At 47.0% G+C, this 26,670-nt stretch overlaps 1 protein-coding gene and 1 pseudogene across 1 annotated transcript in view; one reads left to right on the forward strand and one right to left on the reverse strand.

The window, feature by feature from the left end:
• Nucleotides 1-62: 62 nt before the first annotated feature.
• Nucleotides 63-17,448, reverse strand: LOC110196549 (ubiquitin-conjugating enzyme E2 D2 pseudogene; annotated as a pseudogene).
• Nucleotides 17,449-17,700: 252 nt separating this feature from the next.
• Nucleotides 17,701-26,670, forward strand: part of ZDHHC9 (zDHHC palmitoyltransferase 9) — a 36,337-nt gene continuing 27,367 nt past the window's right edge. Inside the window, exons 1-2 of the mRNA XM_078147720.1 lie at nucleotides 17,701-17,928; nucleotides 20,063-20,374. Of these exons, the coding sequence (XP_078003846.1) occupies nucleotides 20,208-20,374 (167 nt within the window). The 5' untranslated portion in view covers nucleotides 17,701-17,928; nucleotides 20,063-20,207. The remainder of the gene's footprint in view (nucleotides 17,929-20,062; nucleotides 20,375-26,670) is intronic.

Here is a 26,670-nt window from a genome sequence, read left to right on the forward strand (position 1 = left end):
AGCACTGAAGCAGGGGAAGGTGGGACCTGGATGGTCACATGGAAATACCAAAGGATTCTCTTTCAGAGTTCCTCCTTCTCTTTGTAGACAGTATCCCATAATTTTGCTAGCTCCATAGCATACTTCTTGGTCCATTTCTGAGCTAGACTGCTGTACTTTTCTCTGTTTGGTTTGTAGATCTGTGTGACGTCAGGCACTGAAAGATCGTCTGGATTGTGATCACACCACAGACGACAGATGGACAAAAGTACTTCTGAAATCCAGTGCTAGATACCACTGTGACTGTAGGATATCAAGACAAATGTCTTGATCACTGCTAACATTTGGATGGCAAATTCTGGTTGGAAATGCAACCTCAGATGGTTTGAAAAGATGATCCATTGGGAAATGAATTATCAAAACAAAAAACCCAAAACAAAACTATTCCACTCTGAGAAGGACTGTCGTTTGGCCTCATTATTGTAGCTTGCCAATGGAATATGTCATCTCCAAGAGGGCCTGATGAACAATGTCCATGGGTTGCGGGAGACTGGAGTTGGGAAGGGGGTGTTATGATCCACATTGTTCAAGTCCTCCTGAAGGCAGCTGGTGGCTCAGTGCATAGAGCACTGGGCCTAAATTCAGGAAGACCTGAGTTCAAATGTGGCCTCAGATTCTTACTAGTTGCATGACCCTGGGCAATCACTTCACCTCTCTTTGCTTTCAGTTTTCTCAACTGTAAAATGGGGATCATGATAGCACCTACCTTGGAGGTTGTTGTGAGAATCAAATGAGATAATATTTATAAAAAATACTGAGCACAGTGCCTAACAAATAGTAGGTGCTATATAAATACTCATTTTGCCCCCCACCCCATTCTCTTTCCACTATACCTGGTTATATCATGGCACCAACTCACTAAATGATTTTGAAGCAAAGCACTAGGATGAAGGTCTTTATGTTCGATGTGAAGCTATTACTTAAGAATTTGTCAATGTAATCAGTCTACAAGTATGTATTGAGCACCTACAAATACCCAATGTTATGGTCACAACTTAGCAAATTTTAAGGGGCTATAGAAATGCCAGTGATTATTGTCATTATTGCTGTTATTATTACCTAGTGGTTGTGAGGAAAAGTGCTATATGAAGCTAAAGTCTTCATTATAATAATCAGTCCAATGGCAACTTTGGAGCTGGAGGCAGTAGGGTGGTAGCTGACCATGTCTTCTTTTTTTTTTTTTTTGAATTTTTTTATTAATTTATTTTGAATTATCAACAATCACTTCCGTAAGCTTTTGAGTTTTAAATTTTTCTCCCCCTCCCTCCCCTAGATGGCCTGCAATCTGACCACTTCTTATAGAATGATGTAAGCCCTCTATAGTGGGGCACAAACCTGATCCTTTTTTTTTTTTTAAATTTTATTCCCCTGGAGGCAATGGGGGTTAAGTGACTTGTTCAGAGTCACACAGCTAGTAAGTGTCTGAGGTCAGATTTGATCTCAGGTCTTCCCGACTCCAGGGCTAGTGCTCTGTCTACTTAACTGCCCCATAAACCTGATACTTCTAGAGTAGGAAACCAGCTTGTGCTCTTCTCCCTCCTCACTCCTGTCCTTAGGGCTGTGGCGATCTCCCAGACCTCTCTGGTTTGGGGACTTAGCTTTTTCGTCACCAGCAGTCCTTGCTCTAGGCCTTGCCCCATTTTTTGGTTGTTTGGGGTTGGGGTTTTTTTTGCTAATTTATTTTATTCTGAATTTAAGAAATAAAACAAGCATTTCCATAACATAGTAGAATAGAAAAGATGATTGCACATAAAACTGCAAATCTATTATGTATAACCTGCTATTCCTTTTATTTTAATTTTTTTAGGCAATTGGGGCTAAGTGTCCCCAATTAAGGCCCAGGGTCACACAGCTAGTAAGTGTCAAGTGTTTGGTCTGAGGCCGAATTTGAACTCAGGTCCTCCTGACTTCAGGGAGGGTGCTCTATCCACTGCCCCACCTAGCTGCCCCTATTCCTTTTAAATCGATATTAAAATTATGTGACCTTTTTTCCTTCACTTCCTCCTCCCTCCCCCAGAGAGCCTCCTTCTTCCTGCTACTTACTCCCACTCTGCCCTTCTCTGGAGTCTGCACCTATAATTCCTTGTGCTTATGGAGCTGGGGACCATATTGACCAATCTGTCTGCTCAGAAAAACAGAGATGGGAAACCGATCTGCCCCCCAAGTGAGCCCCTGCCCATGTTATTGAGCTGCTCTGTTTTGGAGACGCCTTGACCCTAGTTGGACCCTGTTTTGACATGGAGGAGTGATGGAGAGCTGTCCGAGCTACTCTATTACCTGAAGGCAGGGCCGTTATCGGTTGACCCCTTCTTTCTACCACTGTGGCTTAAAGGCCATTGTGCTTGAGGTCCGTGATGGCCCAGCCCATAGCTTTCCCTTCTTGTACCTGCCTTCCCACCCCCAAATGTCTCCTGTTAGGTTAAACCTTCCTTTGTGGGAATTGGAACATGTTTAATAAAGGCCTGCTGCTTTAAACATCCCTGTATTGTCTGCATCTTTTGTGAAAATCTCCGGATTCCCAGTCCTTCTTCAATGAACTGGTACAGGAATGTGGATATACTTGTAGAAGAGATGGAGAGATGTGGGCTAAAGGGTGACACTGTGAGATAGATTTGGCCCTGCTTGAGTGGCCAGATTCAAAGCATTAATGCATCAGTGTCAGCTTGGCAGGAGTCTCCTGTGTCGTGCCCCAGGGGTCTGTGCATGGACCATGTGCTATTTGACATCTTTATCCGGAACTTGGATATAGGCACAGGTGGCATGCTGATTAATACAAAGCTGGAAGTGAGAGCTCATATACCTGGCGATGGAATCAGGATCCCCGAAGATTCTGACCGACTAGGGCATTGGACTGAATAGACTAAGATGAAATTCAACAGGGATAAACATGGGTTCAAAAAATCAACGTCACAGGTATAAAAGGGGGGGTGGGACACAGATGTGGTGAGACAGCACTTTGGAAAAGATCTGGAGATTTTAATGGACAGCAAGCTCAAAATGGGTCAGCGGGATGATGTGGAGGCTGAACATGCTCCTGTGATCTTGGGCTACCTTCACTGGAGGCACAGCTTCCAGGAATAAGGAGGTGATACTGTAGTCTCTCTGGTTAGACCTCATCTATGCTTAGTTCTGGGCATCACAGTTTAGGAAGGACACCAAAGGGCAGCCAGGATGGTTCCATGAGGAGCAATCAAAGGAACTCGGAATTCTAGCTTGGACAAAGAGAAGACTGAGGCTGTACATGAGAGCTGTGTTCAAGTATGGAAGAGGGAGTCAATGTTTTCTGTTTGGCCCCAGAGAGCAGAACCAGGAACAGCGGCTGGACGTTGTGAGAGGCCAAGGACTCTGTGACAGTGAAATCAGGCCCTGATCTCTCTCCCCCCCCCGCAAAAAAAACATGAATGGGTTGCCTCAGGAGGTAGTGGGTTCTCTGTCACTGGAGGTTTTCAATCAGAGGCTGAATGACCATTTGTGGAGTGAGGTGGAGTGGGACTTCTTTTCCCATATGGAGGAATTAGATGATCTCCGAGATGCCTTCCAGCTCTCAAATTCTGTGATCTGGTGATACTCTGCAAGTTCTGCTGACTGAGCAATCCTTCTTCCCTATGGCCCAAGGGTCACTTCTGCCTGTCTTCCTGGCTCACCACCTTGGGTACAAGCCCCTGACATTCCCTTCTCCTCCTCCTCCTCCTCCTCCTCTTCCTCCTCCTCCTCCTCTTCCTCCTCCTCCTCCTCTTCCTCCTCCTCTTCCTCTTCCTTTTCCCACCAAATTCCATGCTTCTTATCTCCATACACTAACCAAACCTGGATTTCTACTAAGGGCACCTTGTACCTCAAGACATTGAAGGCTATTCTTCCCATTCCCTGTGACAACCCAGGCCAAAAGGAAGGAGTGGGTCCATGCTTGTTTCTCACTGCCACTTCTAGCCCTTTGCCTCCATGATAGTCCTTTTTTTGGGGGGGGCAGTTAGGCAATGGGGTTAAGTGACTTGCCCAGGGTCACACAGCTAGTAAGTGTATGTGTCTGAGATCAGATTTGAACTCAGGTCCTCCTGACACCAGAGCCTGTGCTCTATCCATTGCACCACCTAGCTGCCCCTCCTGTGATAGTCTTGACCCCAGGACTTGCCACTAGTTGAGAAACATTCCTTTGATTTGAACTGAATTGTCAAAGGACAAAGAATGGGAGAGAACAACTCCAGAGGCAGTGTTAGGCATAGTGATCCATGTCTCAGAGAAAACAAGGTAGCTGGCAGAGAGGGTGAGAGACACAGATGTGCTTAAGAATGCCTCTTGGTCATCCGTGAGAAGAGAGAGACAGAGACAGAGAGAGACAGATGCAGAAAAGAGACAGAGAAGAGAAAGATGGAGATGGAGAGAGAAAGAAGGAGAGAGAGGAGAGAGAAAAGAAGAGGATGAGAGACACAGATGTGCTTAAGAATGCCTCTTGGTCATCTGTGAGAAGAGAGAGACAGAGAGAGAGACAGATGCAGAAAAGAGACAGACAAGAGAAAGATGGAGATGGAGAGAGAAAGGAGATAGAAGAGAGAAAAGAAGAGGGAGAGAGAGAAAGTAATGATAATCCCTTGTTCTTGTGTAGCATTGATATATTGTTAAAGTTTCCTTTTTTAAAAATGGATTTTTTTTATATTTTGTTTTAACATCATCTATTTTTCTCCTTTCGCTTTTCCCCTCCCCCTCCCAGAGAGGCAACCCTTATAACAACACAGTTTTTTAAAATAGAAAAATAGGAAGAAGAAAAAATTTCAGCAAAATTGATCAACATGCTGAAAAAATCTGATATTATATGCTGTGTTTCATACTCTTGGATCCACCGTCTCGGTAAAGGAATGGGGGAGGGGGTAGCTGTCTTTTCACATTTCTTCTTCTTCTTCTTCTTTTTTAAAGTGAGGCAATTGGGGTTAAGTGACTTGCCCAGAGTCACACAGCTAGTGAATGTTATGTGTCTGAGGCTAGATTTGAACTCGGGTCCTCCTGACTCCAGGGCCTGTGCTCTACCTACTGTGTCTCCTGGGTACCCCTTGGGGTGTCTGTTCTTTCCATTTACATTGTAGTCATCACTAAGTGTATTGCTTTTTAGCTTTGCTTAGTTCATTTTCATCAAAGTTTTCACATTGAATCAAGAGCTCAGAGGGAAATCTAGTCCAAACCCCTTATTTTACAGATTAAGGGACCAGGGTCCCAAAAGGAGATGCCTGACTTGCTGAAGATCACACAGTTAAATAACTTGAAGATCTAGGAATCAAGTGAGGTTCTCTGATCCCCACACCATGGCCTACTGCCTACCATAGAGTTTGTATGTTGCGTTGGATATGGCCAGCCAGAACCATACATAGGTAATACAGTCTGGGGAAGAAAGCCGCAGGGATAAAGGGAGCCCAGCTATGACCTGCATGTTAGCCCTTGGGCAGGGGGCCTCCCCTGGTGGTCAGCCTACCAACTGATCCCTAGAGGTAATGAGTAACTCAAGAGGGTCTTTGAATGATTCCAGAAGTGAGGAGATGAGCAGTGAGGAGTAGGGCAAGGAGGATAGTCAGAGAAGCTGGATCCAAATTCATTCTTTGTTACTTGGATTCCTATGATGCTGCCAGTGGCCAGACTGTAGCAGACCACTTTCAAAAACAAAAGATACCCTTCATTTGACATCACAGTAGATTTTCTGGTAACACTTTGTCACTTTCCTTCTTCCTGTGCTTGGCATCAAGCTTTTCCTTGTGTATCCTTTCATGTTAGTCAGAGTTGCACTTGTAAAAAAAAAAAGCACTTTAAGTCAAAACAGTGACCATATTGTATCAGTGATCCGTCACTACTTAGCTTTGGTAGTTCTCTACCTCCCTGGAAGGCCTCCTCTTGGGCACTTGCCTTCAGAGCCGAGTCACCAGTCCCGAAGAAAACCAGTCCAGTGACGTTAGAGTCACACCTCATTTTTCGGCTGGGCTGGAACTTCCCCAACTTGTTCCCCCACCTTAGTCACCAGACTCTGGGCTCTTTCCAAAGCTCAAATCAACTCCCTAAGGATGAATATTTCTGGAGATGAAGGGGATGAAAGTGTGCCAAAGGCTCTGAAATAGATGTATGTGCGCACACATATAATATAGAATTTTATGATTGTGTCAAAGGATGTGATTATGAAGAAGGAAGTGCAGCTCCATGCTTGCCAATTTAAATTTTATGTCATTTGAGTTGAGTGCTGGGCACAAGTACTGAATGATGGTAATATAATAAGCCTTACTGCCCATGCAGCTGTATACAGAATTTAAGGGGAATGTGGCCCAGAGACAGGCAGGTACAGTAGGGAATGGAGCCTCACAACGTGCTGTTGGGGCACTTCTACTCTGGGACCCCTGAGTCTTCATATGAACCCGATCTCCTCTTTAGCAGCACAGAGGATGTGTGTCTGGGGCTGGGGGGCTATTTTTCCTGAAGACTAGGGGAGAAGGGCATGCATTTCCCCTTTTTCATTGCTTCTTTATGGTCATAGCAGGCCAGTTCAGCAAACGTTTATTGAGTACCTTCTTTTTGTAGAGGATCCACCCTGATTGTTCATGGCGCATGTAGTCAACTTTTTGGGTTAGGGTGGGGAGTGCAGCTTAGTCAACTCTGTTGTTGTTGGTGGTGGTGGTGATCCAAAGACATCAGGAGGATGATATCTTGACTTGCAAGTGAATTGGACTTAAGTGAGGCAGGGCTGTGCAAAGTTTACCAGCCTCACTCTCTCCTCCAGAATCATCAAGGTCCAATGGCAAGACATAGGTCAGGACGGACGACTGGCAATGGCCCAGAATGCAGGGGGAGACCTTGGCCTTTTTAAGTTAAAGTCTTTCTCAGTTCTCAGTTTGTCTGAGTTCAATTCACCCATTCAATGAGGAAGGGCTAGGTAAGAATTGAGACAAGAGATGGCTTAGGTTTGCCTTGAGTGGATCTGGGAGGGGAAGACCCTCAGAGTTTCTGGCAGGAACAGAAAACAGTTGCTACTTTGCACTCATTCTGAGTCATCAAAACCCAAACAATGGGCAACAGAGGCTTGGCCTGGGACCTATTATTGGACAATCAGTGAAAAACAGAGTGATTTGGGTTTAAAGGCTTGGTCAAGCAGCTCCATTTGAAACACAATGAGCCTTCACAAAGCTTTTTTTTTCAGAGCTATGTTTCAAGAAATCATAAATGAAATTATGTAAGACAAAAGAGTTAATTATCCCAGCTTTTGAAAAAAAAATAATGATAGGATAAATAAATAGGGAAGAAAATCTAGCTCCCAAATCCCAAGATACCTTGCAAAGTATAATCTGAAGAGGTCTAGGGGTTTTGGGGTGCTGGGACCCCAAGATCGCAGTACCGGGCCCTGCTGAATGAATTCAACTCAAATCTTCTTCAGCCAGAGGAAAAGTTTATTAGTGATAAATCACACTGACCAGGTGACGCCCGTAAAGACGAGCGGGCATGAGAGGTTCTCAGCCTTGTGGGCCTGAGATTCTCAGCATCTGAACGAGGGCCAAGGTGAATCTTAAATACTAAACTAACTTTGGGTGGGCAGAGAAGGGGGTTGGGAAAAGGGTCTAGGTAAGAATTCTAATTGGGGAGGTCAGGGAGATTGAATAGACAATGGGAATAGATAATGGAGGGAACAGGAAGGCAGAAGTTTGAAAGGCATCTGCACAAAATCAAGGTGGGGCCAGGACTTTCAAAAGGAGATAAAGGGAAGGCCTTTCTGGGGCCTATAGACAAGAGGGAGCCGATTAGGAAATTTGAAGGTTTAAGGGTTTTCTGGGTCCTGTAGACAAACAGGAGCCAGATTCTATTCAGGGCAAGGGTTGAAGGTGCATCTGAATAAGATCTAAAGGTAAGCTAGGGCTTTCAAGGGAGATGAGGGTCTGGGGCCTGTGAGTCAGATTCCCTTTGGGGCAAAGGGCGAAGATCTTGGCTTGGGCCCCGCCCCTATCATTTCCCCCTCAAACAAATCGGAACCAAATTCTTTTGGTGAATGGGGCGAAGGTCTCTGCTTCTGAAACTGCTTCCTGCTGGCAAGGGGTGTAGAGCTGTCCCTGCCTCTCTGGCTCCCGTTCGAGGGGTCAAACTTCAAAACCTAGCTGATGCCAGGTTCAGTGGACTAGAGACCTTGGGTTGGTATACAGTCATCTGGAAGTTGATGGCTCCGACCCTAGAAGAAAGGAATCTGTCAAGAATATTTAGCAAACATGGACCAAACAAACACAAGAGAAGTATGATCATTAGTGGAATGAGAATAGGGGCCAGTATAGGAAGAAGCCAGGACTCCCATGAAAAAGATTTTGGAGGACTAAAGTTATTGTGAATTTCTTGCATCCAACTAGCTTTCTCCAAAATATGAGCAGTGCAGAACTCTATCTGTCCAGAGTTGTATATGCAACAAAATGTGTTTGCTAAAGCACACACCCCCACTGGAGGCAAGCAAGTAGTTTAGGGCTATTCTGTTGTCTAGAATTACTTTTGCTAAGGAATCCAGAGATTGCTGGATTTCCGGGGACCATAAGCTGTCACATTTGCCAACTGGTGAATAGTCTCTGATGTTAAAGAGAATATGTTCATGCTGTAAGTTATACCAGGACAAAAGATACTGTGCCCCCTTTTTAAGAGACCAGAGGACATTTCCCCAAAATCCATGTTTTGCCTTTAAGTTAGAGACTGTGGGCTGTTTGGCATTGAAAATGGAGAAGGGAGGTGCTAAAAATCTGAGGGTGCACACCCTGAAGTCTTTGTAGGGTGTCAAACATTGAGTGACCAAAACAGTAGTTCTGGGGTCTTGCCATCTGTTGGCACTTAGTTTCACCTCTTCCCCAAAATTCTTGTCACTAGTGGTGTCTGCACAGGCAGTGCAGGTCAAAATATTAGCAGAAACTCTTTCAAGCCCTCCCTCCACAGGGGTGTTAACTTGTCTAGTGGCCTTGCAGCTTGTCTCCCAAGTAAGGGAATATTCCCCTGTGGAGGAGCAAGGTGTAAATATACAAAGAGTAGCCCAGAGAGAAGTGACAAGCATAAATGGAGTGGCATAAACTTCGGAGAAAGTCGTATTGGGGAGGGGGCTTTGTGGAAATGAGAGTTACCGTGTGGGTCTGAGTGTTCTAAAGAGCTTCCCAGTTTAACTAGGGAAATATTTCCACTTTGGAGGCAAATGCAAATTTAGAGGCTTCCTCAATTAGAATGACTGTAGCAGCCACCGCCAGGAAGCATGCAGGCTTTCCAGTGGCTCCTAAGGACTGAGTTAGGGGTGTGGAGGTTAATTTAGATTTTAAAATCACAAAAGCCTGGTCTGGGCCCCACTCTCGAGGGAGTGAGTCAGGGCCCAGAGGACAGTCAAAGGGGCTTAACAATCAAACTATTATCAGAGATCCAGAGTCTACAAAATCTATCCATGCCTAGAAAGTTTGAAATTGTTTCTTAGTGGCTGGGACAGGGAATTCCTGGCCCAGAAACTTTACAGACTGGAATGCTATCTGAACTTTGTTCAAAGAGACCCTATAGCCTTGAGTTCCCAAGAAATTAAGCACTCCTGAGGCAATGGACAAAGAAACCTGCTGGGTGGGGCTACAAATACAGGGATAGGAAAACACTTTAGGGTCTCGGAGGTGAACAATGGCTGGGGTGGCAAAAGTATCCCAAATTGTCTCCCACACTTCCAGGGGAATGTGGGGAGGTCTGGCACACAGAGAGAAAAGAGAGATGGGAGCCTTAACTAGAGAAAATTGGCTCCCCAACTTCACCATTAGGTCCCTTCCCAACGAGGGGGCAGGGCAAGAGGAGAGCATAAGGAGGAGTGTTTAAACAACAGATTCTCAAATAGGCAGGGGGAGGGGTATGTCTGGAGACATCCCTCAGTTACCTCTGGAATGCCCATGACCGGATGGGTCAAGGAGCGAATAGGGCCAGAGTAATTGGTTAAAGCAAAGAACTTAGCCATGATAAAGTGGGTAACCTTACCTTCAGCCTCGATTTCTGCCCAGGGCTTGGTGAGAGAGATGGAGAAAGTGGGAGTGTGGCCCGCACCCAGGCTCCCTTGTCCTCCCCAGTCTTGAGAAGACTGGAGGACAGGGTACTGGGGGGCTGCTCTACCACTTCTCCTACCTCGGGGACAATCCTTCTTCCAATGTCCCTCCTGGTCACATCTTGGGCAAGGTCCTGGAGGTGTCTGTCTTGCGGGCTTCCTCCAAGGGGGCGCCCTGGAGGGCCCTCCTTGGACCAGTGAGCCTCCCTGTGGCTTCCCCTGCCCGAGTGGCTGGGCTTCCTCCAAGGGGGTGCCTTGGAGGGGCACTCCTTGGACCAGTGACCCTCATGGTGGCATCGAAAGCAGGTTTTCCCACTGCCCAGGTTGCCAGGAACACCCTTGGGTCTTTTCCTGACCATGGCAGCAGCCAGGAATCGGGCATGTTCTTTGTCTCTAGCCCTCTGCCTGCGTTCTTTCTCCTGCTGCAACTAGTCCTGTTGTTAAAGACTCCAAAGGCAATCTCCAATAACTGGGCCTGAGGTTTGGGGTCCCATTGCCAATTTCTGTAGTTTCCTCCTAATATCTGGGGCAGATTGGTTAATGAAATACATAGTAAGGATTGCTGCCCCTTCTGTAGAGTCAGGATCTAAATTCGTATACTTTTTAATGCCTTCTACTAGCCTATCTTGGAAAAGGGCAGGTTTTCCTTTTCTTCCTGAGTAATTCCCTTAATCATTTCAAAGTTTACTTGCTTTTGAAATGCTGTTTTCAGGCCTTCTAACAGGCAAATTATCATGTAGTCCCTCTTTCCCCTATCCTCACTCTTCTGATAATCCCACCCCGGATCACTAGCAGGAACAGCAGCTGTTCCTGGGGGGTATTTTGTGGGGTCATTGCTAGCAAAACGATCCCCAAAATTTTGGGCTTGTTCCCAGATTCTCTTCCTCTCCTCAGGGGTACAACAGGTGGAGAAGAGGACATGCAAATCACCCCAAGAAAGTTCGAATTGTAGGGACACATCCCTGAAGCCCTCAGTAAATTTAGTGGGATCTTCGGAGTACCGACCCAGCCTTTCCTTAATCTGGGTGAGGTCTGAAATGGAGAATGGAACATGCACCCTAAGTGTCCCATTAGGAGAGGCAGGTACTTCCCTTAAAGGAAAAAGCCCTGAAGGCCCTGCAGGAGCAGGGGCTTGCGAGGGAGGGAGATAGGAAGTCCCACTTCTCATGAGTGAGGGACTGGAAAGCGCCGGCTGAACTGGCAAGGCTGAGGAATCCGGCTGACAAGGGGAAAGATTACCTGACACTGGAGGAGGGGGAGGGATCAGGGGAGAAGACATCTCGTCTGCAGCCTGAGTAGGGGTCCCATCCGAAGTAGAGGTTTGGGGAGGAGGCACTGAGTTGAGAACCTCATCCGGAGCTTGAGCTGGGGTCTCTTCGGAAGTAGAGGCTGGGGCAAGACCCTTGCTCAAGGCCTGAGTAGGAGCAGCCTCTAGAGCAGGGGCTTGGGGGGAAATGCAGGAGCCAGAGCAAAAGGGAAGGAGAACCAAGGGAAAGGGGGATGGGCAAGTAGGTGGGGGCATGGGAAACAGGGAGGGGTAGGGGAGAATGGGGAAATGCAAGGGGGGTCAAGGGAGAATAGGGAGCAGAAGGAGAGGTCTGGGGAGAATGGGGAGCAGAAGGTGGGGTCTGGGGGGAATGGGGAACAGCCAGGGAGGCCGGAGGAGAATGGGGTGGAGATAGGTGCTGGGGAGGTGGTGCCGATGGAGGTTGGATAGATGGGGTTGTCAGAACCCTGGGAGGCATAAGAAGAGGATCATCCAAAAGGTCTATTTGATCCCCACTCTCCACTAGTGGGGTGGCTCTAGCTATGAGCATCTTACAAACCTTTCTGAGAATGGGTCTCTAGAAATCAACAACAAAAGCCATTAAGTAAGAAATCTCCACCCATTTTCTTTCTCTGCGACAATATATTTCTAACTCTGAGAGGGTCTTTACCTGTAATGTCCCAAAAAGGGGCCATGCCTCATAATTTTCCAGGTGATACTGAGGCCAAATGGTGTTGCAAAAATGCACCAGCTTTTTCTTTTTAAGTTCTTTACAGAAGCTAAAACTTTTCCAATTTTGTAAAAGACAGCCCAAAGGTGAATTCTTGGGAATTGAAGAGGATTGACCCATTGCGGGCTTAGGGGAAAGGAAAAAAAAGAAAAAAGAATATCCAACAGTTTCCCAATTCCCTAGCGCTGAGAGAACGGAGAGGTTTGGACCTACACTTCCTGATAGGGAGTCCATCCTCTATGCTAAGGAAGGTATTACCCAGGTCCAAGTGCTCAAGCAGAGGCACTGGACCGAAAAGCCTGGGAGCATCAGGCTGAGTTTGAGACAGCCTCGTAGTGTCTGACTTTCAGGGACCTGAGAGATCAGGCCCGAAAACCCTTCCAAGGCAAGCTGAGCTAGCTGCTTGGAAATCCCCCTCCCAGCCACAAGACAACAAAGGAATTGGGGAGGGGGAGACCTACCAGTCGTGGCTGAAGAAGAGTTTGAGGTTTAGCAGTGTTTCCCGGTCAGGGAACCATATATGAAGAGGTCTAGGGGTTTTGGGGTGCTGGGACCCCAAGATCGCAGTACCGGGCCCTGCTGAATGAATTCAACTCAAATCTTCTTCAGCCAGAGGAAAAGTTTATTAGTGATAAATCACACTGACCAGGTGACGCCCGTAAAGATGAGCGGGCATGAGAGGTTCTCAGCCTTGTGGGCCTGAGATTCTCAGCATCTGAACGAGGGCCAAGGTGAATCTTAAATACTAAACTAACTTTGGGTGGGCAGAGAAGGGGGTTGGGAAAGGGTCTAGGTAAGAATTCTAATTGGGGAGGTCAGGGAGATTGAATAGACAATGGGAATAGATAATGGAGGGAACAGGAAGGCAGAAGTTTGAAAGGCATCTGCACAAAATCAAGGTGGGGCCAGGACTTTCAAAAGGAGATAAAGGGAAGGCCTTTCTGGGGCCTATAGACAAGAGGGAGCCGATTAGGAAATTTGAAGGCTTAAGGGTTTTCTGGGTCCTGTAGACAAACAGGAGCCAGATTCTATTCAGGGCAAGGGTTGAAGGTGCATCTGAATAAGATCTAAAGGTAAGCTAGGGCTTTCAAGGGAGATGAGGGTCTGGGGCCTGTGAGTCAGATTCCCTTTGGGGCAAAGGGCGAAGATCTTGGCTTGGGCCCCGCCCCTATCATAATCCATCAAAAATTATATTCCTTGGACAGAGCACCCATGTGTAAGGGTATAGCTCTCCTTGTGGACAAAGGGACAGGAGGAGGATGAGCAAAAGGAAGAAAGAGAAGGAGAAGGAGAAGCCAGTTGGGTCCTGGGGGCGGCTACTACTCACAGATTGTTGTTCATCCTTCATTCACTGAATTAAATTTAAGTGAGGCAGGGCTATGTAAAGTCATCAGCCTCATTCTCTCCTCCAGAGTCTTCAAAGTCAAGTGGCAAGACATAAGTCAAGAGGACTGGTGATGGCCCAGGCAGCTTAGCCACAACATAAATATAGATCCATGTCCTGGGATTATAGGGACCATCTGATGTAACCCCTGCATTTTACAGAGGTGGAAACTGAGGTCCACAGAAGTTGTCAAGTGCCCAAGATCACCCAGGTAGTAAATAGCAAAGCTAGAATTTGAACCCAAATCCTCTGACTCACAGTTGTTTCCCCCACCCCTACATCATTACATTCACAAACTACAATTTGTTCAACTCTTCCCCAGTTAATGGGCAGCTGTTTTGTTTTCAGAGTTTTTGCTACCACAAACAAGTTCTACTATGAATATTTTGGGTAGGGACCTATATACTGAAAGGACATCTTTGACCTTTTTGGAGACTGATGTCCAGTAGTGGGACCAAAAGATCAAAGGGTATCAACTTTTCTCAAGTCCAAATGATTTTCCCCAAGAGTAAGACCAATTACATCGCTCCATCAATAGTGTTTTAGTCCTTTTGTTTTCCTATAGTCCCTCCAACATTGACTACTTTAGTCATTTTGCCAATTTGATTTGCATGAGATGAAACCTCCAAGTTGTTTTATTTTGTATATCTCTTATTATTTGTGATTTGAAACATTTTTAAATGGTTGTTGATAACATGTCTTGCTTCATTTGAAAAATTTTCCATATTTTTTGATCTCTTATCTATTGGGAAGTGATTCTTGGTCTTATATATTTGTGTAAGTTCACCTATGTATTTTGGATATCATACTGTTAGAGATTATGAAAAACTTTTTTCAGTATAATAATAATAATAACAATAATAATGATGATGATAACTAGTGTTTATATATACTGCCTACGTGCCAGGCATTGTGCTAAGTACTTCACAAATATGATCTCGTTGGATTCTCACAATGACCTTGGGAAGTAAACACTCGTTTGATTCCCATCGTACAGTTACAGAACTGGGGCAAACATAAGTGACTTGCCCCAAATCATGCACCTAGTAAGTGCTAGAAGCCAGCTTTGAACTGAAGCTTGTCCTGACTCTAGGCCCCTTGCTCTATCCATAGCATCACCCAGTTTACCCAGCAATCCTGCGCAGATAGTCCTTTCACAAGTAGTGGGTGTTCTTGGTTTTATGGAGCACAAACTTACTGGGTTTAATTGCTTACCTTGTCTTCCCTGTAGATAATTTCTTTTATGGACCTTCTCAAATGTAGACCATCCTTTGGACCATGCTATGACACTTACCATTGTCTTTTGGGGTCACCTGCAATTTTGATTCTTATGGGATTAAGGTATTTCATCAATGAAAGTCATCTAGCATCATTGGAGAACTCTTAAATTAGAGAGGAGTTTGGGATGTTTGAGAGCATTGCTTAGTTTCCCAAAGGACTTGCAGCCTTATCTTTTCCTATTCAATTTTGGCAATTCTTGAAACACAAATAACTATAATCCACAATAATAATTGTTAAGTGGAAAGAAAGTCACAAAGTGTTGTGGGAGGTCTGAGGGGGAAGGTCCTTAGGACAGGGAGATTGGGGTAGGCTTCACAAAGGATGTTGCTTTTAAACTGGACTCCAGAAACTTGGAGGGAATTCATGGTAGGGGGGAGGTGTTCCAAATGTTGAGAAGGGCTTGTGCCTAGCCATGTAAGTAAGGGAAGCTGGAGTCTTATGAGGTTGAGTTACTAGTACCCTCCACTACAAAGTGAGAATTGTACCCTGAAACAATACTGATCACAGAGTGTTATGAGGAATAAATAAATTATTATAATCTGTAGGAGTTCCACGAGGCGTCATATATTAGTCATCATCTAGCATTTATTAAACACCTACTATGTGCCAGGCACTGAGCTATGTGCTCGAGATAACAAAGAAAGGCAAAAAAACAGTCCTGGTCTCAAGGAGCTCCCAGTCTAATGGGGGAGACAAGGCTATGCAAAGAGAAAATAGCCAGGAGAAATTTGGGGTGATCTCAGAGGGAAGGCACTGAGCTTCAGGAGGGCTGGGAAAGGCTTCTGGCAGAAGGTGGGACTCTGGCTGAGGCCTGAAGGAAGCCAGGGAGCCCAGGAAGCAGGGATGAGGGTGGAGAGCTTTCCAGGCTTGGGGGACAAACAGCCCAGGAAACTCTGCTTCATAAATGCTGAGCTTCTTCAGTAATGCAGGCCTGAGTCTCCTCTCCCAGAAGACAGAACTATCTAGTACTTTCTTTGTCTTTTGGAAATTCTTGAGTGAAAGTTTTCATGAAGGTACCAGATGCAATTATCCTTATATGGCTCTTTGAGATCCCAGCTGGGGGACGTATAGAAAATACTATAAAGAAGAAATAGGGGGCAGCTAGGTGGCGCAGTGGATAGAGCACGGGCCCTGGAGACAGGAGGACCTGAGTTCAAATTCGGCCTCAGACATATAACACTTACTAGCTGTGTGACCCTGGGCAAGTCACTTAACCCCATTGCCTAGCCAAAAGAAGAAGAAGAAGAAGAAGAAGAAATAGGCAGTGTGGTTCAGCAGTAAGAGCCCTGGACTTGGAGTCAGAAGAAACCAGAGAGACCTGCGTTCAAGTAATGGCCCTGCCACTTGCTACTGGTTTGATTGATCTTAGACAAGACACCTCTCTTTCAGCCTCAGTTTCCTCTACAGTAAAACTGGGGGACTGGACTAAATGGTTTCTAAGTTCCCTTTAAGCTCTATCAGCAAAATAATTCTTGAACTTGTATATAGCCACCAAAGCGCACTGTAGATTTTCTCAACACAATCATTTATGAAGTGCCCAGATCTGTGCCCCTTCCCTTCATAGGGATTATAGTCTAATAGGGGGAGGAAACGAAACAGAAGTAACTGTCATTGATCAGTACGTTAGACATCTGCCAGACTGTATTACATGGTACACAGTACTCTCATTCTAAGCCCCTTCAAATCTGTGGAACTCTTTTCACAACTCCCTTCCCCACCATGGATTGGTAGCACAGATATTCTTCATAGTATGGGGAGGGCGGCTGAAGAACCTGCTTTCAGACTGTCCTATTCCTTCTCCTTTGATGGATTTACCTTGATGTTCAATGCTCTATACAAGTGGCAGAAGGCATGGTGATTTTGATTACCTGCCCTTAAGCTGACACCCTCAGAAAAACTTAGCTGGGAGTCTTAGTTTTGGCAATGGTGGTCATGCACATACTGTCCTGTGAACTCTTTCCTCCAGAGTCTTACCTTGTTTCTTTCAGAAAGCTTTAGATATATATGGGGAGGGGGAGGGCAGGTTGGAGAATGGGAAGCAGAGTGTAGGATCTTTTGAACAGGATGTGGGAAGTCATAGAATTTAGCCCTGAAAGGGACCCAAAAGGTCATCTAGTCCAGTTAGTCACAGGATCATAGAAGTAGAACTGGGAGGGATTTCTGAGGTCATCCAGTTTAATCTATTCATGTTAAAGATGAGGAAACTGGGCAAGTGACTTGGTCAAGGTCACACTAGCAGTAATTGGAAGAATTGGGATTGATTAGAGGCCTCTAATTCTAAGTTTGTTGCTCTTTCCACTGCACCCCGATGCTTTCCAACTCCCTCCCTTTTTCAGATAAAGAAATTGCACGGTGGGGAGTGACTTGTCTAATGTCATACAGCTAGTAGGTAAGAGGGATGGACATTCAAGCTGGGACCTCTAATTTAAAATCCAGTGCTATTTCCTGCAATACTGTGGTACTTCTCAAGGTTGAGAGAGCTTAGCTGGAGAAAGGAATTGAGATGATTTCCTTGTGTTTTGGAAAGTGAAATTCCTGGGTATCATTTTCAAAACAAGGAGGAGGCCTAGGAGTAGGGAGTGGGGAGGGGTAGAGGCCTGATTGGTGGGGGGAGCGGCTGTTCAGTATTCCATTCACTGCTCATTAAGGTGCTTCCGCACCGTTGGTGGCCCCAGTCCCACCCTGCCCGTGGCCAACTGCCCCGCCATCGCGTGGGTTCGGTGACAAAGTGGCACTTCACGCCCATTGGCACTAGGACCCGAAGGGCAAACTGGCACTGGGAGGGGGAAGGGGGCGGGGGGAGCGAGGAGGGAGGAGGAGGCGCCGTCGAGTGGCATGCCTATTAACTAATAGGAATCCGGGGCAGGGGGGCGGGGGCGTAGGCGCCTGGAGGGGGCCGGCCAATGGCAGGCGGGCAGCCGCTGGAGCTGCCGGCTGACGTGCGGAGCTTTCCATTCCTCCAGCGGTGGACTGCTGCCGCAGCTGGCCGTGGCTCCCGACGGCAAAGGTCCATCCCCCCCCTCCCCCCCGTCCCCCTCCCGGAGGAGGAGGAGGCGGAGGCGGAGGCGGCGGCAGCCCGGGGCTCGGGGCGGGGCGGAAGAGCCACCACCTATACCCCTGCCTGCTGCCGAGCTCGTTCGCTCCCTCCCGGAGAACGCCACCTTTCCCACCGCAGTCCCGGTTGCCAGGTAAGCCGGGGGTCGCGTTGGTTGTGGCTGCCTCCCGCTGTGCGGATGCTTCCCGCTCCCCCCCTACCCCCAGCGGGCTGGCCGGCGGGTTGGCCGGACGGCTTGGGGACAGCCTGTCCCGGATGCTCAGCAGTTGCTCCGCGGAGCCCGGGACCTGACCCGATGCGGGGCTGTGTCTTTGGCTGTGGCAGTGGCCGTGGCCGTGGCGGCACGTGGCGGGGCGTCCCGGGGCGCACGGCTGTGTGTACGTGTATGTATGTGTGTGTATGCGCGCGTGTGTGTGCGTGAGTGTGTGTGTGTGTGTGCGCGCGCGATTGTGTGTATGTATGTGTATATGTGTGTGTGTGTGTGTGTGTGTGTGTGTGTGTGTGTGTGTGTGTGTGTCCGCGCGCCAGCCGGCTGGCAGGGGGGCGGGTGGGGGGTCGGGGGGCCAGGGGAGGGCTGCGCGGGCTCAGTGATGTGCGCGCGCGCAGTTCGGGGGGTGTCCCCTCCTCGCCTCCCCTCTCACTCGAGGGGGCGCTCCGGCGGGTGGGGGTGCGGGGTGCGGGGTGCGGGCGGAGGGCGCTCGCGCCCGAGGCGGCTGGGCCTCGGGGCGGGCGGCCGCTGCTCGCTGTCCATTTCTTCTACGGCTTCGGAGCTTTGTTCTGCTCGACGCCACTGGGCAGCCGCTTGCTTCCCCGTGGTGTCCCTGTCCCCCGCCGGGACAGCGCAGCCCGTCTCCCCCTCCCCGCTCCCCTGGCCCCTCGGGCATCGCCCCTTCGATCATGGCCTGGAGCTGTGAGCTCCTGCTGGAGCGGGGCCAGCCCCGCGGCGGCGGCAGTGGAGGCGGCGGCCTCCTGTGGGTTGTTTCTCCTCGGCAGCCCTCCCGCCCGCCGCCCGCCCTCCCTGGCTCCTTCCTTGGCTCCCTCCCTAGCTCCCTCCCTGGCTCCCTCCCTCTCCCTCTTCCCAGCATGTGGCGGGGGTGGTGGCGGAGGCTGCGATGCTCTGTACCTCCGAGGAGCTGGCTGGGCGGCCGGGGGTGGGCTCGGGGGGAGAGGGTGGTGATGTTGGGGGGGAGGGTTCGGCTCGAGAGCGAGCTTAGGCACCAGGGAATCGAGATGGGCCACTCCCGACTGTCCCACATAGCACCTTGCCCATTTCGTAGCAACTGCTGCTGCTGCTGCCATCTTTGCTCCTTCCTACCTCCAAGCCCTCCCCCACCCTCTCTCTCCCACCTTAGTGAGTCAGTGCCCTCTACCTAGAGGTCCGTCTTCCTCAAGGAATGTGGTTTCGTTCAGATCCCATAAACGAACCAGCAAGACTCTTAGTTTCCGGGACCCAGAGGGAGCTTAGACAGTGTTTGGTTAGGGCAAATCTGGTTTGTGCAAATACATTGTGTATGCATCATGTGGCCGTGTCCAGAAATTCCTATCCATGCCAGAGGGTGACTTATCCCCTCAAGTGAGTCATGTTTGGGTAGTAAATAGAAAGAAGGTGAAAGAACAGGATCTTGGTCTCTTGAAGGACAAACTCTCCAGTATTTTCCCCCCAGGCTTTGTGTAGATGATTCTAAAACATCAAGGTGGGTGAAAAGGGCAATCACCTGGGAATCAGGAAAACCCAGTCAATGCCTAGTCGTCACTTTACAACGAAATTACTTGTGATTAGGCCAAGTTATTTAACCTCTATGCCTCAGTTTTGTCATCTGTAAAATGAAGATGTGATTCTATGATCATCAGTAATTGGGGACAGAGGTAGAAGACACAAGAATAACAACTCATTTTAAGAAAGATTTTTTAAGATTTAAGAGTGCTTTCCCATGGATTCTCCATTGAGCCTAACAATAACCCTGTGGGGTAGGTAGCAGAAGTATCATCCTAATGTTCATTTTGAACAGGAGGAAACTGATACTCCAGAGAAGTTGATGTTAAATTTGGGCTCAGGCCCTTTGAGTCCAAAGCCAGGGCTCTTTCTACTCGTCCGTGCTTGTAAGGCACTCTTTTGCAAATGAACTGACACCCATCCTATCTTTTGGCAGATACTGATTAGGGACAAACCAGTCTGCTCTCCCCCTCACTTGTAAGTACTGCCTCTCAGGGAAAGGGCATTAGTATGATCTCATTTTTTCATGTTTTCATTTTTCACTTTTTCTTAGGATTGAAAGTCAGATTTTTGATGATGTCTGGCTTGACAGAAGCAGCAGCCACCAGTGCCGCCACAGCTGTGGTTCTGAGCCTGGACTTGACCCAAATCACATATCTCCTGTGACTGAAGGCAAGTTTAGGAGGTGTATTGCAGCCATGTCTGTGATGGTGGTGAGGAAGAAGGTGACTCGGAAGTGGGAGAAGCTCCCAGGCAGGAACACCTTCTGCTGCGATGGACGTGTCATGATGGCCCGGCAGAAGGGGATCTTCTACTTGACTCTCTTCCTCATCCTGGGGACCTGCACACTCTTCTTTGCGTTTGAGTGAGTTCCCCTCAGGGCAGACTTGCCTAATTCTAACTGGTTACAGTGCAAAGTTGGGGCAGGGGAAGCCTTGCTTTCTGGGGTCTTCATTGTAGGAACCTTGGATGGAAGGTCCCGTTGTTCTTTGGCCCTTGGAGTAGATCTTGGAGGAGACAATATTGTGTGTGTTGTGTATGTGTATGTGGTTCCACTGCCTTTTTTTTTCTTGTGAAAAAAAAATTCCTAAGACCCTCTAACGTCAACTCCGATAGTACCGGATCTGGGTTCACCTTAGTGTGTAGATGAAATGTTTGACTTGGGTGACTCTGTTTCTTTGTTCAGCAACTCGTTCTCTGTCCTTTGGTCCCTTTCTCAGATGTCTCTTGTCGTCATGCTGTATTTCTGCCTCCCCACCCCAACCCCAAGTTCTAGATCTTCTTTCCTGCTTGGTCCTTTCTCTCTGCCCCTCCCCCCAAAAAGACCAACCTCACCCCACCAAAGAAAAACCCCCAAATCCTTTCCCTATCCTGTGTCTCATACTTTTGGGTCCCAGCTTGCTGTCAAGTTAGAAAAGCTGGCAAGTGTAAACTAAAATGCAGTGTAAGTCATTAATGGATGACAGTGGGTTATTTGTTATCAGGGTATTTGCAGTGGAATGGAATAAGCATTTATTAAACACCTACCAGGCACTGTAAGCACTTTACAAATATTATCTTCATTTGATCCTTACAGCAATCTTGGTTGTTACTTCCATTTTAATAGGGAAAAAATCCTTAACAGAAGTAATCCATGAGGGTTATATATTGGGCACTTGTGGCAGTCAGGTGGGGAAGATGTTTTTTGGACAGGGAACTTTACTAGCTCCTTTCTCCAAAAGCACCCACCTATTCCATCTGTGTCTGAGACCATGCTGAGTAGATTGATTTTCTCCTTTAGAGAGTAGTGGGTACTGGACTCATTGGGGGTGGTACATCTGGTATTACTGTGCTGAGTAGTGGGTACTAGACTCATTGGGGGGTGGTACATCTGGTATTACTGTGCTGAGGCATTTGCAGGGCCTACAAGAACCTTTGGCTGTAGGCATGATACCCTAACCCCAGGATAGGGCCAGCCATGGACATAGTGGTGTTTTGGACTCTTCTCTGGGGATAATTATAACCGGTGCTGTTCTCTTTTCTGGGTTCATTTTCTGGGTCCACATCTTCCAGGGCTTCTGGTTTCCCCCAGCATTCCCAGGGCATTTGCAGGGACACCCCCCTTGCTGCTAAATACTGATCCAGAGTCTGAGGCTTGTTTTTGTCAGTGACCAGTGTGAGCTTGAGGAACAGTTTTGGGTGAATCAGGGCACAACTTCTAACAGATCTGGAAGGGAAGTCTTTTGAGCGCTTTGTTAAAGCCTCCTTTGCTCTATTGTTCACACTGACTGTGTGAAGTACTTGGCAAAGTAGCCTCTCAGGTAACAAGATTTTAGCCAGTTCCAATTGAGTTTGGTGACTTTCTGTGTGTGTGTGTGTGTGTGTGTGTGTGTGTGTGTGTGTGTGTGTGTGTGTGTGTGTGTGCGCGCGCACAGACATACACCTCACATTTTCTCTTCCCTCACCCCTCATTATTGCTCTTTCTGTCTCTGGTTCTGTTTGCTCTGTCTTTACCTTGCCTCTCTCCGTGGTACAGCAGAGCCCAAACTCTTCTGGCTCCTGAATTAACAGCTGTTCTGTGTGTGTGTGTGTGTGTGTGTGTGTGTGTGTGTGTGTGTGTGTATTTCCTGTATTAAATTTTATGGTTAGAACCATTTATGGAGCCTGTTTTCAGCCCCTGAATAAACTGATAGTCCTGGGCCTGTAAGCCTCTAGTTTGATTGGTCAGGTGAGCTAATAATCCAGAGCTCCAGCCCATGGGTCTCAGTTTCACAGACTTTGGCCTATGCTGCAGAGCACCTCCCTACTTTGGTTCCCAAAGGCCTTTGGGCAGGGCTAAAGCATATAATTAGCAAAGTTATTCTTTGACTGAGGCAGGTTAAGTTGTGGTCCTTTAGTCCGCTGAGATGACATTCTATCCCACCCCTTATCTCTTGTGTTTAGGGCCCAGGTATGAAGATTAGGCTTGTGTATAAACCCTTCTGAGTCCCAGCTGCCTATGTCAATATTTTCTCTTTTGGAGAAGAGATTGGTACCTGAGGGGGAAGGAAGTAAACACAGCAGCAGAGAAGTAGAATGGGGAAGTTAGGTCTCTAGCAGGCAGAAGCCAAGCCTAGAGACCTCCCTCAGGCTTCTCTGTAGGCTCTGAGGGAAGTAGGGAGAGAAGTGAGGTCTCTTGCTCCCTTGTATGTTTCACACCCCTTATGGCTCATAGGTGTCTTCTGCCCAGCTAACAGCAGGAGCAGCTTCCGTGTATGATGATAGTAATAGCTCTCATTTCTTGGTAGTTCACAAAACTCTTCACAGCCGTCCTGTGAGGTAGATAGAGCAAATGTCACTTTTCCCATTTTTATGTATTGGAAAACTGAGTCTCAGAAGTGAAATATTGGATCTGAGTTCAAATCTTTTCTTTATTACTAGCTGTGTGACCTTGAACCTTGGGCAAGGTAATTCTAGGCCTCAGTTTCCTCCCTTATAAAATCAGGGCATAGGTGGTCTGAGATCTGTTCCAGCTCCTGACTCATCTCCTGTCACAGTGATAAGGGACAGAACCGGGACTTGAACCCAAGACTTCTCCCTCCAAGTCTGACTCCAGCCTCCTTCTGTAGCACTATTTAATCCCTGATCTCTCATTTTCGGTGATATCTATAAAGTTCCCACTGTTCTCCCCCTCCCCCAGGTCTTGTGGCCGTGGGGTTTACAGGACAAGACTATTGCTTCCTTAGCAAGGTAGAATCTTAAAGTCGGCCAGGACACTTGAGAGTCTTGAGAGTTTCCTGCCTTCAGGCAGGTGAACCTGTCTAAACTAGCTACATCAGATAGCTGCCAGTTCTTATCTTCAAATTGTCTAGGAACAGGGACTCACCATTCTATTCCATTTTTAACTCTCAGCTTTATGGAATCTAAGTTTAACCATAGTCCTCTGCCCTTGGTGGCTTTTGAAGGGAGATTGCAAAGGCTTGAGAGACATTATCCCAGCTGTGCGTCAGTCCAGATGGACGAGACCACCCCACATGGCTGCTTGGCCATGATAGGGGCAGCTTCAAAAGCGGCCACGTTGGTTCTGGGTTTTTTTTTTTGAAAACAGATCCTGAAAATTCTGGTGGACAGCCTGAACATGCCCTCTGTTGTCCTGCGTCAAGAACTTTTCGGGGTGTGTGGAAGAGTCTACAAACAGTCTTTTAAATTTAGAGGCGAAAAGCTTAGTACTGTTTCAAAGAGGATTTCCAAATCTGTTTTGGGGATGAGCTGTTTGTGAAACCTGTGTACATGTGTATACAATTCTAGCTTTGAATACACAAGAACCTTTCTTGTTCATCTGCCCAGACCAGATTTGGTGTTAAAAGAACACACAACCACCAGCCCAAATCATGGAATCTCTGAGTTGGAAGGGACTTGGCTAGCCTAACCCGTATCTGAACAAGAATCCCCCACGTAAAATCTTTAATAAATCAGCCTTCACTGAAAGACCCCAATAAAGGGAATCCATGGCCTCCTGAGGCAGCCCTGTCATTTTTCAGTAGCATTAGTGAATAGGGAGTTCTTCTTTACACGGAATGAAAATCTGCTTCTTTGCAAAGTCTTGTTGGCCCTAGATCTGTGCTTTGGGCCAAATGGAACAAGGCTAGCAGCCCCTTTCAGGCTTCAGGTCAGGAGGATTCAGAGACAATGAGTGGTTGCCTGTGAACTGTCCAGTTACTGAGTCATCACACTTAGGTACATTCAACCTCGTGTGATTTAGAACTGGCCTTACAGATTGTCTGTAAGCTCCCTTCTTTCAGAGAGGTAGAAATGGGCCCATAGAGGGGAACAGACTCTCTCATTCAAGCTCACCTAATGAGTTCAAACTTAGTGTTATTCCTGCCACATAATATTCTAGTCTTAGGGGATCATAAAATGTTAGCTGGAAGGGCCTTACAGGCCACCTAGTCTCATCTCCTTATTTTACAGAAAAGTAAACTGAGGCCTAAATAGGGGAAGTAATTTTGCCAAGATCACACTGCTGGCACAACTGAGAATAGAACTTAAGTCTCCTGATGCCAATACAGTGATGTTTCTACTGCATGAATATCAGGCCCCTGGGAAAAGAACTGTCATCTGGGACAGTTTTCCTGTTGGCTTTTAGATTAGACAGTTAGGAGAAAAAAGATTAGACAATTGGGGACATGAAGACTCCACCAACTTATTAAGAGGCATTAATGACCACGTGTACTTCTCCCTGAAAGAGAAGCATTTCCGCTGCTATTAACCATGCCTCTGCCCACAGGGTGGCAGATCCATACAACAGCTCACATTCAGTATAGCTTCGATGAAGCACCCTGAGCATAGATGTTAGGGCGTCATCTTTGAGCGCTGCTAAGTGATGCTAAGGAAATTGGTGAATTGTAGTCTTAGAAAGCTCCTGGTGCTCAGCTCAGTGTTGGCTTGTACCCTGCTGATTGAGGTGGAATGAGACACTCCCTCTTTCCAAATCTTTGTCCAGCTCCCCTCCCGCTGTCTCACCCAGCTATTCAGGAACTATTCAGCCTATGATGAGAACACCTTCCTCTGAGCTCATATAACTTAACAGTCTGGACCACTCATACTGCTCTGGGACCTATTTTGTTAACTTTTTCAGATCTCATTTCTGCTACTACACTGTAATCTCTTCCAGGCCAGAGATTAGCATACATTGCTGTGGCTTCCCCAGTGCCCAGATGCACAGCTGAGCACATGGTAAAGACTCTAGACTTTGCTGATTGACGTGTTGTGGTGGGTCTTAGTGGGGACAGCATTGTACTTGGAGCAGAGGGCCTGTGTTCAAGTCCTGGCTTCATCCTGGATGAGCTGCTTTACTTTTCCAAGTTCTAGTTCCCCTGTCTGTAAAATAGGCTTCATGTTACTTGCATCACCTGTATAGGACTGTTGCAAATCAGATAATGTGACATGTGATAATGATAATGCTTTGCAAATCTTATAGCACTATATGAAAAACATCAGCTACTTTGTTATCCTTCTACTCAAGCCATTTTCTATGGCCGTGAGGTAACCCTAGGTTCTCCTAGGTTCTGCCAATAGAGCATAAGCTCTGGTGGGCCCTACCAAGCTGGAGCAGTTTGGAGCAGCAGCCTCCTGACCCAGGGTGTGCCTACTTGTCTCAATCACTACAGCCTCAGACCCTCCTTCTGGAAATTCATCAAGGCCATCTTTTAAAGTGAAGGGGGTCTGTCATCTGCATTGGTAAATGAAGTCTCCTACCGAGGAAATCTGGGCCCTTTTGAAGTATTTCTTCTTCCTTCTTCTTCCTCCTCCCTCCCACCCCTCCCCCTCACTGAGAAGGCAAGTAATATATAAATTATACATGTGAAATCATACAAAGCATTTTTCCATACTAGCCATATTTCAAAAAAGTAAGAAAAATAAAGTGAGAAAACTATACTTTAATTTGCACTGAGTTCATCAGTTCTCTCTTGGGAAGTGGATGGTATTTTTTCATCTTGAGTCCTTTGGAATTGTCTTAGATCATCATATTGATCCGAGTAGCCAAGTCTTTCACAGTTGATCATCATTACAACATTGCTGTTCCTGTGCACAATGATCTCTTGTTTCTCTTCCTTTTACTTTTCATCAGTTCATATAGGTCTTGTCATGTTTTTCTGAAACCATCCTCCTCATCGTTTCTTTTTTTTTTTGGTTAGGCAATGGGGTTAAGTGACTTGCCCAGGGTCACACAGCTAGTAAGTGTTATGTGTCTGAGGCTAGATTTGAACTCAGTTCCTCATGAATCCAAGGCTGGTGCTCTATCCACTGTGCCACCTAGCTGTCCCCTCATCATTTCTTATAGCACAGTAGTACTCCATCACAATCTTATGCCACAACTTATTCAGCCATTCCCCAATTGATGGGCATCCCCTCAATTTCCAGTTCTTTGCCACCACAAAAAGAGCAGCTATAAATGTTTTGGTACACATAGGTCCTTTTCCTTTTCCTTTGATCTCTTTGGGATACAGACCTAGTAGTGTATTGCTGGGTCAAAGAGCATGCACAATTTTATAGCCCTTTGGGCGTAATTCTAAATTGTTCTCCAGAATGGTTAGACCAGTTTACTGCTCCACCAATAGTTCATTTGTGTCCCTATTTTTCCCTCATCCCATATAGCATTTGTCATTTCTGATAGATGTGAGGTGAGTTGTTTTAATTGGC

This window comes from Phascolarctos cinereus, unplaced genomic scaffold (assembly GCF_003287225.1).
Source record: "Phascolarctos cinereus isolate Bilbo 61053 unplaced genomic scaffold, phaCin_HiC Scaffold_8;HRSCAF=390, whole genome shotgun sequence".
Lineage (NCBI taxonomy): Eukaryota > Metazoa > Chordata > Mammalia > Diprotodontia > Phascolarctidae > Phascolarctos > Phascolarctos cinereus.